The sequence below is a fragment of the Barbus barbus genome (genome assembly GCF_936440315.1).
Source record: "Barbus barbus genome assembly, chromosome: 14".
Classification (NCBI taxonomy): domain Eukaryota; kingdom Metazoa; phylum Chordata; class Actinopteri; order Cypriniformes; family Cyprinidae; genus Barbus; species Barbus barbus.
In genome coordinates, this window is record NC_136742.1 from 30,932,750 (window position 1) to 30,951,031 (window position 18,282).

The following is an 18,282-nucleotide window of genomic DNA, read 5'->3' on the forward strand; positions in this document are numbered from 1 at the left end:
CATTGGCCAAACTCCACTGCAGAGTAAACTGACAGAACCAAACACTGCACAGACATCAGTGTGTGTGTGCGCGCATTATAGTGCTGCTTGTAATCTAGTGTGCCATCCACATACAGCTGCTCTCTTACTAAACCTCATCAGAGATGAATTCAGAATGCTCGACAGACAGCTAAAATCTCAAATCACAATTAAATGCAAGTTAATAAAGATACACACTCCAAAACATATTTATGCCCAAGTTTAAGATTTATGCATCTACATTGCATATAAAATTTCCATGCATTTTAGTTACAGTTTTAAACTAATACTTACCCCCAGTTTCACAGACAAGGCTTAAGCCTAGTCCCCGACTAAAATTTAAGTCTGAGCTGTTTTAACTGAAAGAAACTTGTACTGATTGATCTTGAAATAGGTCATTGCCCTTTTGTCTCAAGATGCACACCAGTATTGTTTTTTTCTAAGGCATGTCTATAAAAATTACTTTAAAATCCTAATTTAACTATGGCCTAGTCCTGGTTTAAACTAAGGCATGTCTGTGAAACCAGGGCTTAATGTGATGCACATTTGTCAGTCATACATAAATTAAAAAGATTTCCGCACTGAAGCAATCATTTCTATATGCATCTATTTGATTTTTATTTAAATAATCATTTTCAAAATACACTTATTGAAATGCTTCGAATCATGGTAATTATAGAAAACCATAAAACGTTACTTTAAAAACAAAATTTAAATTAATTTCAGTCGACCTTAATTTTATTTCATTTAATTCAGCAAGTTGCCAAGGTACCATTTCTCATTTACATTGAAATTATACATGCTTTCAGATGGGATTGGGAAAATATCTAAATATGGCTAAACAATCATACCAATCACCGTTAGAAAAGTGAAATACAATTATATTTAAATGAAAATGTTGAAATGTAAACAGGTGGAAACAAATGGAACAGGTAAATTCTTCAGTTGAAACTTTGTGCACCAGCTTTTGGCTCTTGGGGAAAAAAAAAAAAAAAAAAAAAAAAAAAAAAAAAAGCCTTTGTCCTAGCTTTCTAAAACCAGTTTGGGAATTCTTGAATTAAAAGTTACTATAATCTAGATATCTTATGCAATTATTTAAATTCACATAGCACATGGCAGCGGTTCTCAATCCTCACCCCCCCCCCATATTTTGCATGTTTCTCTTATTAACACCAGATTCAGATAACCAGCTCGTTAGAGGAGAGCTATGCGCATAAAACGTTCCGAATGAGATCCCTACACAGTGTTCATTGCTCCCTACTCCCTGAGCAGGGGAAATTCACTGAAGTTTTTCACGTTGGAACATTCATGGATTTGTGCTGTGCCGCTGCGTCTTATGAAACTTAGTATGACCATATACCTCTAAATGCTGCAATTTAAATTCACGTCTCGCACACGTCAATGCCCTTCGAATGGAACATACACATTTTGAACTGGAATCAAGGCAGAATATCCAGTGAGGTCCACTTTGCAGGGCAAATTACAAAAAAAAAAAAAAAAAAAAAAAAAAAGTCATAAGAGATAAGGGGCACGAGGACTGGGAGACGCTCGCGTATGGTATTCCATCCTGGTTTACTCTAGAAAATGCACTACTGGGACAAGTATCAAATTTAACCCAAATATTGTGCACCACTTATATTTGGTTTGGCCAAAGTAAAACTGAAAAGGGGCTTTGGTCATGACAGATAGTCACTGCACACCAGCCAGGAAGCAGGAATGGTTTTAACACTGGCCAGAGCAAACTCAGTCATAGCCTTTAATTTCATAAGGCATTGACAATGTGCTCATGTGTGTGTGGGGGTGTCCTAGGTCTGCAATTGGAGCGTAACAAGCAGTTAGCCAAATTAAGCAAGTTTTGTAGATGCTCAGCAAGAAGTCACATTGTTGGTGAGACCTTGCTAAAAGCAAACAGAGCTCCAGTTTAGTGCAGTGTCCCTTTAAACCAAACTATAAAACGGTGTTTGAGACGCTAACAAAAGCCAGAGAAACATGAATCTTGAAGTTTCACGCAGTTTATTAAAACCACTGAATTCACATGACCAGAGTAACTCCTCCACTAGAAACCACTGTCTGTCCACTTGAGATGGTCTTGGCATTAGTATCTCTCTCTGCAGGAGAAGTTCGTAAAAGCGTGAGGGGCATTTCAAAAACTAATTTCATCATCAAGTCATGTTACAGCAAGTACTCACTCTTCCTGGTGCAGCTTTGCTCACAGGAGCCGGAAGAGGGATGGCACACCTCTGTGCTACAGTGGATGAAGATCTGACAGAGGGGAAAAGGGTTAAGCCATAGAATCCATTTAAGAAAGTGTAATATTAAGGGTTCAGGAAAAGCTAGCGAGCATACGGTTTCCTGCAGAGGAGCCAGTGAGGCTGGCTCTACAAATGTGAACATCTTCACAACGAAGCGCTTGTAGTGGGTTGGAAACTGAAGACCAGATGATCCAGTCACTGGAACCAGTGTGGTCAGATAACGGTCATCCTTGTAAGGGCATCTGAAGGGGAAAGGAGGTTAGAAAGTGTCTCCCAGCAGACTAACTAGATAAAGATTGGCTCTACACTCACCCATAAACCAGAAGGTCCCACTGGGGGAGACTGAGTGGACTAGGGGTTGATGTTGCCCAACAACGTCCCAGCATCAGGACGATGTTGGGGTCAGTCCTCTCCATAATGCGCACCTCAACATACACAGGTTCCCGCAGGACTTTTGTGACGGGATAATCTGCGTCACTGTAGTAGGACGTGTAGGCCTCATCCCCTGAGGAACACTGGAGTTTAACCAGACTCAAGTTTGAAAGGCTTTAGGAAGACACAGGACATGACCTTACCTTCTGCGCACCCTTTGGTGACACATTGGCCATTGGCCAGTCTGAGCGCCACCCTGAGAGGTCCAGGAGCAGCTACTGGTGGAGGTGGAGGAACCTTGTTTACCTCCACAACCAGAGCTTCAACAGAAGTCCCAGAGTACCTACACTGGAAGAGAAGCCTGGACAACAGAAGGAGTGCTTGCAGCATTTATCAGAGATCACCAGTCGCATCAAGTCATGGATCACTTACTCAAAGTGACTGTCCCTTGTGATGGAACCAAATGGTCCAATCCCAACTTCATAGGAGGAGGTCATTCTGTTCTCATACACCACATATCCACTGTCCTCCTGTGAATAGAAACGCAGTTGGCATCCAGTCCAGCATAAGGAATGCAGATTAAAACCAGAAGCAGCTGCTCACCATCATGCTCGTGCCACATGCGGTCACAGGGAACTGGTATATAGCAAAAGAAGGTGTGGACTCCACAGGACCGCAAGGTGGGTCATTTCCACCCAGTAGACTAACCGAATCCAGACTTAGTCGAGGCAGAGTAACATCTCTAGACACCACTACCACAAACTGACCATCTCTAATACACTGGACAGTCACTGGAACAAAGTTACAAGAGCAGGTTAATGCTGAGAATATTAAACATGAACCGAATAAGACTGAGAACGCTTACCTGCCCTCCCATAGTAACACTGCTGTCCGTTAAAGCAGCAGTTGATAGCTTCACACTCAGCACCACTGATCCCAGGTGGTCCACATTGGATCTGCTCATAGTCAGCTACAGCACATTTATCAAGGGGCTCTGCCTGCGCCACTGGCTTCTGAGGAAACCGCTGGTCAGTTTGTTGTTGAACTGGCTTCTGAAACCACTGGTCAGTTTGTTGTTGAACTGGCTTCTGAGGAAACCGCTGGTCAGTTTGTTGTTGAACTGGCTTCTGAAACCACTGGGCAGTTTGTTGTTGAACTGGCTTCTGAGGAAACTGCTGGGCAGTTTGTTGTTGAACTGGCTTCTGAAACCTCTGGTCAGTTTGTTGTTGAACTGGTTTCTGAAACCACTGGTCAGTTGGTTGTTGAACTGGCTTCTGAAACCGCTGGTCAGTTTGTTGTTGAACTGGCTTCTGAAACCGCTGGTCAGTTTGTTGTTGAACTGGCTTCTGAAACCGCTGGTCAGTTTGTTGTTGAACTGGCTTCTGAAACCACTGGTCAGTTGGTTGTTGAACTGGTTTCTGAAACCACTGGTCAGTTGGTTGTTGAACTGGCTTCTGAAACCGCTGGTCAGTTTGTTGTTGAACTGGCTTCTGAAACCGCTGGTCAGTTTGTTGTTGAACTGGCTTCTGAAACCACTGGTCAGTTGGTTGTTGAACTGGCTTCTGAAACCACTGGTCAGTTTGTTGTTGAACTGGCTTCTGAGGAAACCGCTGGTCAGTTTGTTGTTGAGCTGGCTTCTGAGGAAACCGCTGGTCAGTTTGCTGGAACATCAGAGCTTGAGGGTTCTGAGGCAGATCACTCCACTGTGGAACAGCATGACAGAAAGCACAAACTGCCAAAATCTGAACCAAACACCAACTTCCAGCCATTGTTCAACAGCTAGTCACAAAGTGGAGATTCTGCCCTTTGGTCTTTTTATACACTACAGATAGATAGACTAATTAATGATAGCTCCTCCCTATTCATTAACTGTAATGATTCCCCAGACTTGCACAAGTGGGGGAATTGTGCAATGTCTCATTGGTTCTCAAAATTCAAGTCTTTTTTCTTATTTTTGAACATTAATATAGACACACACTTAAGCTGAATTCAGAAAACCTTACTAACTTTACCATTTCTGTCATATAATAATTTATGGAAGAACTAGTATGGTAGCATGCAGTCCAGAGTCAGCCTTGGCCATATACCAGAGGAAAAGATCTTAGAAACAAGACATCTTGAGTGTGTCTACGCTTCCTTAAAATGCTGCCCACATAGTTTTTGGAGCACGTGTCCAAGTGTGGCCTTCAAAATTAGACTAATAGTTTACTTAAAAAAAGAAAGTAGGGCACTTGAAAGTGTCATTGTAACATGACGTGCATCACTGATATAATGAGGAAGGAGGAGGAAACTTTCAAGAGGGTCGCCAGTGTTTACCTGGCCAGTTCAAGACCCGAGTGTGAACCCGCTGAGTCCACAGAGGAAAATAACACACACACACACACACACACACACACCACCCCCTATACACACCAACATGAGGAGGATTCTGCTCGCCTCATTTAACATTTTAAATCTTAAAATGAAGGATGGGAAACTTGACTCCGATGCAGATAATATGCACCAACAATAGTCTTTCCACTGGAAACAGAAGTAGCATATCCTTTTGAACTTTCTATTAATCTGTGAATCCTGAAAAATAAAATGCATCACTGTTTCCACAAAAATATTGTGACACACTGTTTTCAACATTGATAATAATCAGAAATGTTTCTTAAGCAGTAAATCAGTATATTAGAATGATTTCTGAAGATCATGTGACACTGAAAACTGGAGTAATGATGCTGAAAATACAGCTGCAGATCACAGAAATCAATTACATTTTACCATGCATTCACACAGAAAACAGCTATTTTAAATTGTAACAATATTTCACAATTTTTACAGTATTTTTGATCAAATTAATGCAAGTTTTATCTAAATTTGACTTCTCTTCACATCAGTTAAAGACTATTGACCTTCCAGAACTGTCAAAGGAACTGAATATCATGATAATCATTTGGCTCCAATATATATATTTTATTTTATAAATTCCCAACCCGACTCGTAAGAGCATGCGGATGGTTTTGTGTTATCTCCTGCGATGCAGTGCTGACCTGCGCAGTGGTCACTGGACATCCATCATAGCTTATCGTTCTAAGTAAACAGCATGACTGCAACACAGCAATACGCAGACGTGCAGCCAAAGATCAGCCGGGCTTCAGTGTGATCTGAGGCCTTCGCTTACTTAGTCAATTATTTGGAAATACCAGACTTGACCTACGTGTGACTGACTCAACTCTTTATTCTAAAGGAACGGCATTTGGCGTCTTTAAGCATCGCAGAAAAACTTTAAAACATTGAAGCCAAACACACCCTTACGAAAAATACGTTTATTCAAGTGTACTATTAGTATACTTCTTTTAAACAAAAAATAGGAAAGTATACTTTTACTCTACTTTTTATGTACTTCTCAAAAATGGGCTTTATGTACTTCTCAGAAATGCACTTAAAATGTCACTTAAGTATACTTGACTTATCTAAAAAATCTAAATATACAGTATTTGAGCAATTCTTGTGCTCCTAGAATCCGTGTTTTCATTGTGATATGGTAGGTGGTGCTAGTACACATCTTCTGTACAGAATTTCCCAAAAACGCAAGCGAAGAAGAAACCGAAACAACAGATGCTTCCACATGGAATTTAAAATGATTATCAGATATAAAACAGCATCAAAACTGTGTAACGTTATGGAATAAAATGTCGACCAATGAAGAGGTAATAATGACTGTCAAGCTTTGCGGTGTTGATCGACTTTTCAGCTTTTTGTTCAAAATGTTGTTTATTTCTTTATTTTTAATTATAAAATTTACCCACATTCAAGTGTTTAAAAAAGAATGCATGAAGCTAGAATAAAATGTTTTGTTTACAAGCAGATACCCATTTCGTTCTTTTAATGTTTTGTATGTTCAGATATTTATATAACACTATATATACAAATTAATACCTAAATAGGGACATAGCAGTATACTTAAAGTATGATGTAAAGTTTACTTAAAGAAAACTTACGGGTATACTTGCAGTATAAAACTACTAAACTAGTAATTTACTGAGACTATACTTCAAAGTGTACTAAAAATGCTACTACAAGTATTTAATGAGTAAACTATTAGTATACCTATGAGTTCACGTTTAGTATAGGTTCAGTACAAACTAAAAGCATAGATGTAAGCTAGTTGTGTACTCAAAGTTTACTACTTTTATACTTAAAGTATACTTAAAAGTATATTATATACTAAAAAGTGGGCCAAGGAGTATTGAAATAGTACACTTATGAGTATCCTACTAGTACACTGATATTTGTATACTTAGGTATACTTAAAAATATACTTTAACTTTACTTAAGTATACTTAATAAAATAAACTTATTTCAACTTCTTGCTAATTTTTTGGCAAAAAAAAGTGTGTGTGTGTGTGTGTGTGAGGAACTCACCTAGTCAGTCATCAATCACCGCTCATCAGCTTTAATAAATCTTACCTTTTTACAATCTCTCTTGTGTTGAGTCCCCTTCCATAACACTTTTCTTGTAAAACTAACATTAGCTTTATTTTTTCTATTCTATCTACTCGTTTTCTTTATATGTGTACTGCGTTAGGCTAACCAAGACTTGTAATAGCACTTGAATGTTGTTGCTCTTTTGTTGGTTTTGATTGCTTCATTTGTAAGTCGCTTTGGATAAAAGTGTCTGCTAAATAACTAAATAATAATAATCATATTTTATTTGATGGAATTATTTTGCTAAACTGTTTCTCAGGAGCTACATACACTTATTGGATACTTGTACTTTGATATAATGTTCATGATTCTTTAAAACATACTGTATCTTTAAGGGCTGAGTTTGTTTCTCTACTTCAGCTGCACTTATGCACCAAAATTTACAGTTGAACCATTTTTGGTTCCACAAAGAACTATTCAGTCAAAGAACCATCTCTTTCTTACCTTTTCATAATCTGAAGAACCTTCTTTCGCCACAAAAAGCTTTTGTGAAACGGAAAGGTTCTTCAGATGTTAAAGGTTATTTAACCATTTAGACAAAAAGGTTGTGCTACTGTATAGAAATAAATTCTTTCTTAGATAAAAATGCAAAAAAAAAATATGTGCAACAATGTGGCATAGTAGTGTATTTAATGTTGCATACTGTATTCATGCAACTAGTTTAAAGCAGCAGAATGCAGTATACTGTGCAGTAAACACAATGCTAGTATTTCATTCTAACTAAAACAGACAGACAGGGAGCGTCTCATTGTGTTGGTGTGAGTTCAGGCCTCTATCAGGCTGTTTACCGTGTTATCATGGTGTTGTGCTGACTGAAGGACACATCTGACCTCAGCGTCCAGATAGAAGAAGGAGTCTCAGCCAGCAGCGCTCGAAAGCTTACGTAAAACTGAACATCCCTCTATCTGGAAATAATCAGCACTGTATAAAACAAAAGCCAAATTTCAATTCAAATGAAATCTTGTCATTTTTATTATAATCATTTACCATCGTCTCTCTTTCTTTAAGTGGTCAGAGGGAGTTCGGGGGTCTCTGACTTCTGCCCGACCCCTGAGGTGTCTCCATCTCTTTAAGACATCACATATCAGACAGAGAACGGTCGGACCACCAGCGGAGATCGGCAGGCACCCTAAACCCAAGACACCCGACTATCTCCCAGTTCTCTCCTCTTTCATCTTCTGTCACGAGATCTGCCGCACTTCTGGTTACAAACCAAGCTTAGAACAGACTCTGTATTCTTTATCAACTTCTCACACCGTCTCCATCTTTAGAGTCCTCTTCTTATCGCTTCAAGACTAGACACTACAGGCACAGTAGAAAGAAAATATACAAAATACAAATTTAAGTGTTTATTTTATTGCTCTTTATCTATTTGTGTCTAGATTTCAATTGCAATATCTTTAAAAGTTTATAGATATCTTCAAAAAAAATAAAAATTCTACACTTCAGCAGCACTTACCAAAACTTACAGTTTTCTTCCTATCTATATTCAGAAGGTTTTTACTGAGGGTTTGTCCATATATCATTCGCCTGATTTTAATTCTTGCACTTTATCTACTTGCTTCTATAGATTTCAATTACAGCATCTTTAAAATGAGTTTTTTCCTCCACATCAGCAGCACTTACATACACCAAATATTACCGGTTTTTACTGAGGGGTTTGTTCAAATATCATTTGCCTAGTTTTATTATTGCACTTTATTTATTTGCATCTGCAGATTTCAATTACAACACATACGTATCTTTAAAAGCCGGTTTTCTCATATTTACTTTTTTTTCCTCCACTTCAGCAGCATTTGCATGCACCAAATTTAAGAGTTTTATTCCTATCTTTATTCTGAATTTTTTTATTTTTTTTGACTGTTGACTGTATTTTCTGCTTTATGGAGTGATAAAAAGAGAAATCCAAAATCCCTTCTGTAAAAACCATTTCCTAATATGCCCAAAAAAAATCACACAAGAAATTTGAACTTGGCTTTATCCATGTGTTCAGATTGTACACCGATTCAGAAATGTATGCAAATTAGCGGATATTTAATTAGATAAAGCCTCATTTCCATATTTAAACAGCATTTCTGGACACTCACAATACAAACAATGTGTGCAATACTTAATATAATCAGTCAACTGGTGAAGTTATGATTAAATCTGTTAGTTAGTACTATAGCATGTATCTCTTCCTCATTTGTGTCTCATTGAGAAGTCTGCACGTCTCCTGCAGGTGTTTGTATTTTGTGGCCCTCGTGTACTTGAGATTATCTTTGATTCTAGTCAAAGCTGTGCCTCGCTGACGTTCACATATGACTTTTATCAAAACCGTCTCAAGGTGACGAGCAAAACCCTCGTATCTCATGCAGAGATGCACATCAAGATCTCAGAAAAACAGTGTTAAGACTCGAACTGTGCTTATATTCACTCAAGACACCGAGTCAGAGATCTCAGTATAAACTTCTTGTAAAATCTAATTATTTGAGCTGCTCTACATCTGTTGATTAATATATACAAGATTAGAGTTTGTTTCTTCATCAGATTTGAAGAAATGTAGGATTACATCAGTGTCTCAGCAATGGATGCTCTGCAGTGAATGGGTTTGTCTTCTCCAGATGTTAACTGATGGACTGGAGTGGTGTGGATTATTGTGATGTTTTTATCAGCTCTCATTCTGACGGCACCCATTCACTGCAGAGCATCCATTGCTGAGACACTGATGCAGAGACACATTTCTACAAACCTGATGAAGAAACAAACTCATCAAGAGTAAATTTTCACCAACTTTTCCTTTAAGTACCATCATGAGTTTTGAAAAACAACTTCTGAGCAATAAACATTTCCGCTGGTGACAAAAATCTCGGATCTGGAGTCAGTCTAACGGTGCGGGACAGACAAATCTTTCAGGATGTTTCAGGATGACAGAATGTGTTTGTTTAGCGCAGGAAAACTGTAGGATTCGGAAGAAAGTTAGACAAGGAAACGGAAACACAAAGAGTGATTTTGAAAAGCGATGCAAACGGAGGGACCCTAGCAAGGGTGCGCAGGAGTTTTGGGGCTTTCAGTGGTTTAACAGGACGCTTCCCAGAACCCTGGGGTGCCGCCAACACAAACCCCGGGATGCCTGTCTGACCGAGGGAGGGACACAGCGGCGCCACGCCGATTCCCAAGACAACTTATCTCTCCTTCAGTGATAATACTGTCAAAATAACAGCCAGGATACAGCAGAGAGGAACTAGTTAAACCTCTAGTGTGTCCAGGGCCTGTCCATGATAGACTCTCTGAGGGACAATATGTTTGAACCTGTATCTCATTTTCTCATTCATTCAGTCATTCTCTCCGTTTAAATGTCCATTTCATTTCCCAAAATGTATCAAAAAGCAAACTTGCACATCATATTATGTCTGTGTCAATTTTTTTGCTGTATTGGCATGCACTCACAAACAAGTGAAAATAAAGAAAAAAGGGAAAAAATCCACAAATAAGGCCATAGTCAGTACACTGAAAAAACAATGATACTATTTTTTTTAAGTAAGTGGTTGCAAACAGCTACATTTAATAATATATATATAAATGTTGAAAGTTATATATGTTGTTTATTTAAATGTAGCTAAAATGTAATTATTGCAACCACTTACTTAACATTTTTTTGGTAAATTCAATGAATAATTTTTATCAGTGTATTAAAATTAACTACATTTTTAAATAAAACTGAATTCAACAAGATATTATTGTTTTTTTCAACTGCTTACACACATTTTCAAAATCTTGGCCTCACACACAAATCCAAGAATTGCACACAAAATGCATCTCTCAATATCATAAACACATCTCAAAACAAACATTTGCAAACACCTTTGCCATAATATTAATTCCTGTTAGATTTGTGTGTTACGTGGAGAATTGTGTGTTGTGTTTTGCAAAAAGTGTTTTATGAAATTGAAAACTGAGTCAAAGGCTGAGAATTAGTGTCTGGTTGTGCAGATTTTTGGTGTATGGTTTTTGTCAGCTTTCAGAAACTGTGTGACAAGTAAAGATTTTGTGTGGAAGCAGTTAAAAAAACAGGATACTCTATTGCACAGGCTATAATAGACTACAAATCGACTATACTATAATAGACTATAATAATAGACTACAAAACTAATTGACTGTACTTTACAAACTTGTTATATACAAAAAAACAAGCTACTGAATATTGAGTCAAATTTGTCTTTAAGGGTCAAAAGTGAACTGAACCGCAGTAAAAACACAAACAGCTCCAGCACAAATCAGACTCAATATATATGCGTCAGCGATATCTACAGGAAGTGACGAGCATTGCATCTCTACAGTTACTGCCTACAGGGGAGGTCATAAAGCATAAAGTCTATAAAGTGTAAAAATCGCTCTAATTAAAATAAATAAATAACGGAGATCACACCATAACTGTAAATATATGCAATATATATATTTATATAAATAGCTTACATAATGCCATATACTGTAATGATTTAGTACCATATCGAAATGCATATAACATGGCATTTTTTAAGTATGTCATTTCAACCAATTTAGCAGTGGATGGATATGTCGTAGCATCTCTACTACATTATACGCCTTTCAAAATCATAACAATAATTAAATATGAAACATGAAGAGGTCAAACAACAGATTAATGAGTTAATCCACATTTGACAGAAAGCTTATAGATGTGATTATAATAATATAAATCAGACACTGAAGTGAGTTGCTGTTTTGGTCTCTTCTGAGGAAGATTCATTCATTTGTTTGCCACACAGAGACATTTTGCTCATTTTTAATGTTCTTCCGATCTCATTTTGTAAAACAAACAAACAAATAATCAAACATGGTTAGGCTATAGCCTTCTACAGTTCATTTTCTTAAGGGATTTGTATTCGCGCATTCTTTCTTTCCTTCTTTCTTTCTATCTATTTTTTGTTTTGTTTTTATAACTGTACTGCCTTGGTTTGGTTTGGTTTTGTACTTTTTAAAGAAACAAAGAAAGAAAGAAAGAAAAAAAAGATTTGCGATACATGCTCTTAAGTCCCTATCTGAATGAAATGATTCGCGATCCGCGAAGTTCCGAATTGAATCAAAAGATTCATGAACCCGCTCTGAAGTTCCAAACTGAATCAAAAGATTCATGAACTCCGCTCTGAAGTTCCGAACTGAATCAAAAGATTCATGAACCCGCTCTGAAGTTCCGAACTGAATCAAAAGATTCATGAACCCGCTCTGAAGTTCCAAACTGAATCAAAAGATTCATGAACCCGCTCTGAAGTTCCGAACTGAATCAAAAGATTCATGAACCCGCTCTGAAGTTCCAATCTGAATCAAAAGATTCATGAACCCCGCTCTGAAGTTCCGAACTGAATCAAAAGATTCATGAACCCGCTCTGAAGTTCCGAACTGAATCAAAAGATTCATGAACCCGCTCTGAAGTTCCGAACTGAATCAAAAGATTCATGAACCCGCTCTGAAGTTCCGAACTGAATCAAAAGATTCATGAACTCGGCTCTGAAGTTCCGAACTGAATCAAAAGATTCATGAACTCGGCTCTGAAGTTCCGAACTGAATCAAAAGATTCATGAACTCGGCTCTGAAGTTCCGAACTGAATCAAAAGATTCATGAACTCCGCTCTGAAGTTCCGAACTGAATCAAAAGATTCATGAACCCGCTCTGAAGTTCCAAACTGAATCAAAAGATTCATGAACTCCGCTCTGAAGTTCCGAACTGAATCAAAAGATTCATGAACCCGCTCTGAAGTTCCGAACTGAATCAAAAGATTCATGAACCCGCTCTGAAGTTCCGAACTGAATCAAAAGATTCATGAACCCGCTCTGAAGTTCCGAACTGAATCAAAAGATTCATGAACCCGCTCTGAAGTTCCGAACTGAATCAAAAGATTCATGAACCCGCTCTGAAGTTCCAAACTGAATCAAAAGATTCATGAACTCCGCTCTGAAGTTCCGAACTGAATCAAAAGATTCATGAACCCGCTCTGAAGTTCCAAACTGAATCAAAAGATTCATGAACCCGCTCTGAAGTTCCGAACTGAATCAAAAGATTCATGAACTCCGCTCTGAAGTTCCGAACTGAATCAAAAGATTCATGAACTCCGCTCTGAAGTTCCGAACTGAATCAATAGAGCTCAAACTTTCGACCATATTGATTTAGGGAAATGCACCCCAGAAGAACGTGCTCAAAACTGCATAGCAACACACTAAAACAATCCTTAGCAACGCACTGACAACCGTTTTGGCGTTTTTTTCTCCCCTATAAACACTAGTAGCCTATTTCTTTCAAGAAATGAACATCTAGGTCAAGTTAACTTATCGGTCTAACACAAGGGCAAATATACAAGTCGACAAAAAGCAGCTGTGCCTGTTTTTATTCTCACTTCCTCGCAGCAGTAGCAGCAGCAGGTGTATTATTTTTTCAAATCGCTTTCTCGCTTGTGTTTTTTGTCCCAGCGCAGGCTCCGTCTCAGTCACATGATACAGTGTAGCGTTTGTACACAAGATTTCCGAACATAAGGACTCTCCTGCAGGCGCTCGCTGTGAGTGAGTGATACTTATTTGTTTCTTCCTCGAATTCTGTCAAATATCATCAATGTAATGTAGAAACTGTCTGATTTTAAAACGCGAAGGCCGTAAACAGTCCATATAGATGTACACCAACCTCTTCCTCATTTTGTCATTTGTTATTAACATTTAAATGCTCCTTCAGGAGGGCTTCTTCTTATTTTCATAGTACAGCGTGTCTGATTATTTCATTTTATATCAATATTTATAAGTAAAGATGCATTTTTGAAGAACCAACTTTAATTAATTTGTTCAAAGAAGCTGACGTCATTTTAAATTTTTTGTTTTAAATATCTCAATTGTGAAGAAATTAAATTATTATCATTGGAATTACCGATGGTTTATGAATAATATTATTATCCACTACCAGTGAAAAGTTTGAACAGTAAGTAAATAATTTAATTAGTCTCTTCTGCTCACCAAGCCTGAATGTATTTCATCTCAAGTACAGCAAAAACAGTAAAATTATGAAATATTTTTACTATTTAAAACAGCTGTTTTCTATGTGAATATGTGTTAAACTATAATTTATTTCTGTGATCTGCAGCTGTATTTTCAGCATCATTACTCCAGTCTTCAGTGTCACATGATCTTCAGAAATCATAATAATATACTGATATGATGCTCAAGAAACATTTCTGATTATTATTATTAATGTTATGATCAATATTTAAAACAGTTGAGTATTTTTTTCCCAGGATTCTTTGATGAATAGGAAAATCCAAAGATCAGCATTTATCTGAAATAAAAAGCTTTTATTATTATTATACACTGTCATTCAAAAGCTTGGAGTCAGTATAATTTTTTATTTTATTTTATTTTGGGGGGGGGGGGGGGATTATAGAAATGAATGCATTTATTTAGCAAGGATGCTTTAATTTGATGATAAAGACATTTATAATGTTACAAAAGATTTCTATTTCAGATAATTGCTGTTCTTCTGAACTTTCTATTCATAAAAAAAAACTGAAAAAATTCTACTGTTTTTTTTTTGTTTTTTTTTGCAGCAAATCAGAATATTATAATGATTTCTGAAGGATCATGTGACTGGAGTAATGATGCTAAAAATACAGCTTTGAAATCACAGAAATAAATTACATTTTGAAATATATTCAAATACAAAACAGTTATTATAAATAGTAAAATATTTCACAATATTACTGTTTTTGCTGTACTTTGGATCAAATGAATGGTGAGCAGAAGAGAATTTGACTGGTAGTGTGTTTTATGTAATTATATGTTTTGCTGTTAAAGTATAGTTGTTACATGCACCTTACAAGGATTCAGGCTGGAAACTGATCTGAACTTTGGGGGGCAACCATTTAAATATCTTGTGTAGCTTCTAAAGAGCAGACTAAATGAAAAATAAGTAAAAGTAAGATTTGTAAACAAAAATGTAATGTCTATTGTGTTGAATCAAGGCAGTACTACATAAAAACAAATACTTTTTTATGGTTCTAAGCATTTTGCTAATCCTGCAATGGTTGTGTAAAGTTGATCTGTAGTTATAATAGAGAAGTTTTGTCAGATGAGAGTTATCTGATCCCAGCATGTGTTGGATGGATCAGTTGTGTCTGTGTCTCAGCTGATGGATGGATTGAAGCGTCGTCATGCCTGTGAACGCCGCTGTGATTAGAGGAGTTCAGAAGCTGGTGCTTTATGAGACCAGAGCCGTAAGTCACATTTCATTCATTATTCATGGAAGGTTTTGAATTTAAAGCTCTTTTAAATGCAGGGAACAACATCATGTTTATCAGATCAGCAGCTCATGCATATTCAAATATGAATATATGCATATATTTCTGACTATATAACTGTGCATTCACTAAGCATCATATAATGTTGTCACAGCGATGTTAATGTCTCTCTGAGCTGCTAGATGGCAGTCTTCATCTGTCATCAAACTCTGTCTGAACTGCAGCGATCACATTAAATCTGGTCTATAGTTTGGTGCAATCGAAGTATGTCTTAATAAAAATGAAGAATTGATATTTTTGCACAAAGAAAATCAAGTCTGTTTTAAGACCATTAAGTTTTTTTTGCATTATGACATTACTTTTATGGCAATTAAAACACTAATTTTCCCAGTAAATTCTCATTACTGTAGCACACAGTATGCAATTCAAAATAGAATAATGAGAATTACAAATAAAAAAATAGAATATCTGGACACATTATAGTAATAATGAATAACTTTTGTAAGTGAAAGTGTGCTTAATCATAATATAAGATGAATAAGATGACATATTTTTAGTCAACAATGAACAACTAAAAATAAGCAGATTTATTTACAGTAGAGTTTATATGAATGCACTCTTACTGGTCATGAGTTTGGAATAATTAAGTTTTTTTTATTGTTGAAAAAGTCTCTTTTGCTCACCAAGGCTACATTTATTTGATTATAAATACATTAAAACAGTAATATTGTGAAATATTACCATTTAAAATTACACGTCAGCATATTAAAATGATTTGTGAAGGATCATGTGACTCTGAAGACTGGAGTAATGATGCTTTGATCACAGCAATTAATTACATTTTAACAGATATCCACATGGAAACACTTATTTTAAATTGTAAAAATATTTCACAATTTTTACTGTTTTTACAGTTTTTTTCATTAAATAAATGCAGCTTTGGTGAGCATAAGAGACTTCTTTCAACGAGATTTAAAAAAAATAAATCATATTTTTTCCCAAATGTCTGACCAGTAGTGTATAAAGGAAATATATTTTAGATGTTGTTACAACACACTATTTGTTGACCACTTTTTAGATCATATTTATTTTATTATTCATTCTTTCATTTAAAATTTAATTAGATTAGGTAATTAATTAATTACCATTGTCATTTTTTGTTAATTATTTACGTATTTATTTATAGATTTTTTTTCAACAGTTCAAATTCAGCTTTATTTTTAATTAATTAATGTTTTATTTATAGCTATTTTTTTTTTAATTTATATTTGTTTATTGTTTATTTAATAGTCCTGTGGTGTGACAAATGCAACTTTATGAATATTGTCAAATCATTCAAATCTGCTCTGTGAATATGGCTTAGGTTCCTCCTCCTGTGTGCCTCGGTGGGATTTTTGATGTGAAAATGATGCATCTGATCACTTAATAAAGTAGTAGCACACTCTCCTTAACAACACACATGATATTCTGCTCAATATTGAGTAATAAAACACTGAATAAAGGGCAGTGTACATCATTTACTGTGAGATGCAGACAGACAGACAGTGCAGTCCAGTGTGAGTCCATTGTGTCTCTTTAATTTCATGCTGTATTTTACAGTCTTTTAAAGCACAGGACAGATCGGACCGTTTATGAGCGCAGCAGAATACAGACTATAATAACAGAGAACAAGACCAGCTGTCTTTATCCTCCGTGTGTCGATTTCACTGGGAGTCTTTAATGTGTCTTACCTGGAAATCTGTCCAAATAAAGAGCAGAATGCCTCGAACCCTGCTGTTTTTCTTCATATTCGCTCAATAACTCTCAGGAAAATTGTCAAAAACTAGTCCGGTTCGTATTTCACTCCAAAATCAAAACACGGAAGTCAAATTGTTTTCTTCCATAAAGAAAATAAAGGCTGTTTTAAGTCCATTTTGTTGCTATTTTACATTTTCATGTTAATAAAACACATTTTACCAATCTCAAGGCTGGCTGTGATTTTAAATCTTATTTGCTAATTATTATTATTATTTTAATCATATTACAGTAATTACTGTAGAAAAAATGTGAATCACAAAAAAACTTGAAAGTTCAGACACAATATGGTAATGAATAATGACAATGTGTAATTGTTCACTTTTAAATGGCTTCATTTATTGTCCTCATGCAAATATGAATATAATAAATATGGATATCATTTTGTTCTTTCAGTATTAGGGTGTAATGTAACACTGGCATGTTTTCCTGAGTTTCACCCATTTTAAAATGTATTGATGAGTTTGTAAAAACGAGTATTTATGGTTTGTTTTGTGTTATTCAGAGGTATTTCCTGGTGGGCAGTAATAATGCTCAAACTAAGAACCGCGTCCTGAAGATTGACCGCACTGAACCACGAGATCTGCTCATTATTGATGATAAGGTGAGCTGCTTACAATCTTCAGAAACGAGTCCACATGAAACCATGTTTGCAATCTGTTTCATTCATTGTGGTGGAAATAACATTTTAAACCTTTTTGGAATAAAACAAACTAACTTAAATTTTATTCCTTGCTGAGAATTTATATAATATATTTATTTATTTTAGTTTATTTTAGTAGTAATTTTGTTACGTGCTTTTGTCATTTTTATTCATGTTTTATATTTTATATGTAGAATTAATTTGTTTATTTTTGTTTTAGTGTTAGTAATTTTGGTATGCACTTTTGTTATTATTTAAAAAAAAAAGTTTAATTTATTCTAGTTTTAGTAATTTTATGTGCTTTTGTCTTTTTAGTTGTAGTTTTTTCTATGTATGTATTTTTTCTATTTTTTTTTTTTTTTTGTACTTTAAGTACTTATTTTTTTCATAATTTTTTCTTCTATTTAGGTTTAATTTACATGTATTTTATATCAGTTAGTTGGCAACATTTTCTGTTTCT

The 18,282-nt window shown here is 35.9% G+C and overlaps 2 protein-coding genes across 7 annotated transcripts in view; one reads left to right on the forward strand and one right to left on the reverse strand.

Moving 5' to 3' along the window:
- Positions 1 to 2,016: 2,016 nt before the first annotated feature.
- LOC306880333 (zona pellucida sperm-binding protein 4-like) lies at positions 2,017 to 3,175 on the reverse strand. The gene is made up of 6 exons (XM_079433811.1): positions 3,075 to 3,175; positions 2,846 to 3,003; positions 2,583 to 2,775; positions 2,365 to 2,512; positions 2,208 to 2,280; positions 2,017 to 2,126 (listed from the first exon to the last, which is right to left on the reverse strand). Exons 1-6 carry the CDS (start codon positions 3,137 to 3,139, stop codon positions 2,050 to 2,052), a joined length of 714 nt encoding a protein of 237 aa, XP_079289937.1. The 5' UTR covers positions 3,140 to 3,175; the 3' UTR covers positions 2,017 to 2,049.
- Positions 3,176 to 13,538: 10,363 nt separating this feature from the next.
- The window catches only part of LOC306880242 (polyphosphoinositide phosphatase-like), a 73,086-nt gene continuing 68,342 nt past the window's right edge, over positions 13,539 to 18,282 (forward strand). For 2 of the 6 annotated variants that reach the window (XM_079433640.1, XM_079433637.1), the window contains exons 1-3: positions 13,539 to 13,667; positions 15,257 to 15,361; positions 17,685 to 17,783. In XM_079433640.1, the coding sequence (XP_079289766.1) occupies positions 15,299 to 15,361; positions 17,685 to 17,783 (162 nt within the window). In that variant the 5' untranslated portion in view covers positions 13,539 to 13,667; positions 15,257 to 15,298. Of the gene's footprint in view, positions 13,668 to 15,237; positions 15,362 to 17,684; positions 17,784 to 18,282 lie in introns of all 6 variants that reach the window. The other 4 variants (XM_079433642.1, XM_079433641.1, XM_079433638.1 and 1 more) reach the window with 4 other exon arrangements.

What these genes read in the sequence shown, in the direction of transcription:
- LOC306880333 (XM_079433811.1), bottom strand. Translation starts at nt 3,139, where the DNA reads ATGACCTCCTCCTATGAAGTTGGGATTGGACCATTTGGTTCCATCACA. An exon ending in ACAAGGGACAGTCACTTTGA is followed by an intron (nt 3,004 to 3,074) that starts GTAAGTGATCCA and finishes TCTGTTGTCCAG; the next exon opens with GCTTCTCTTCCAGTGTAGGT. An exon ending in TGGCTCCTCTGCAGGAAACC is followed by an intron (nt 2,281 to 2,364) that starts GTATGCTCGCTA and finishes CCCCTCTGTCAG; the next exon opens with ATCTTCATCCACTGTAGCAC.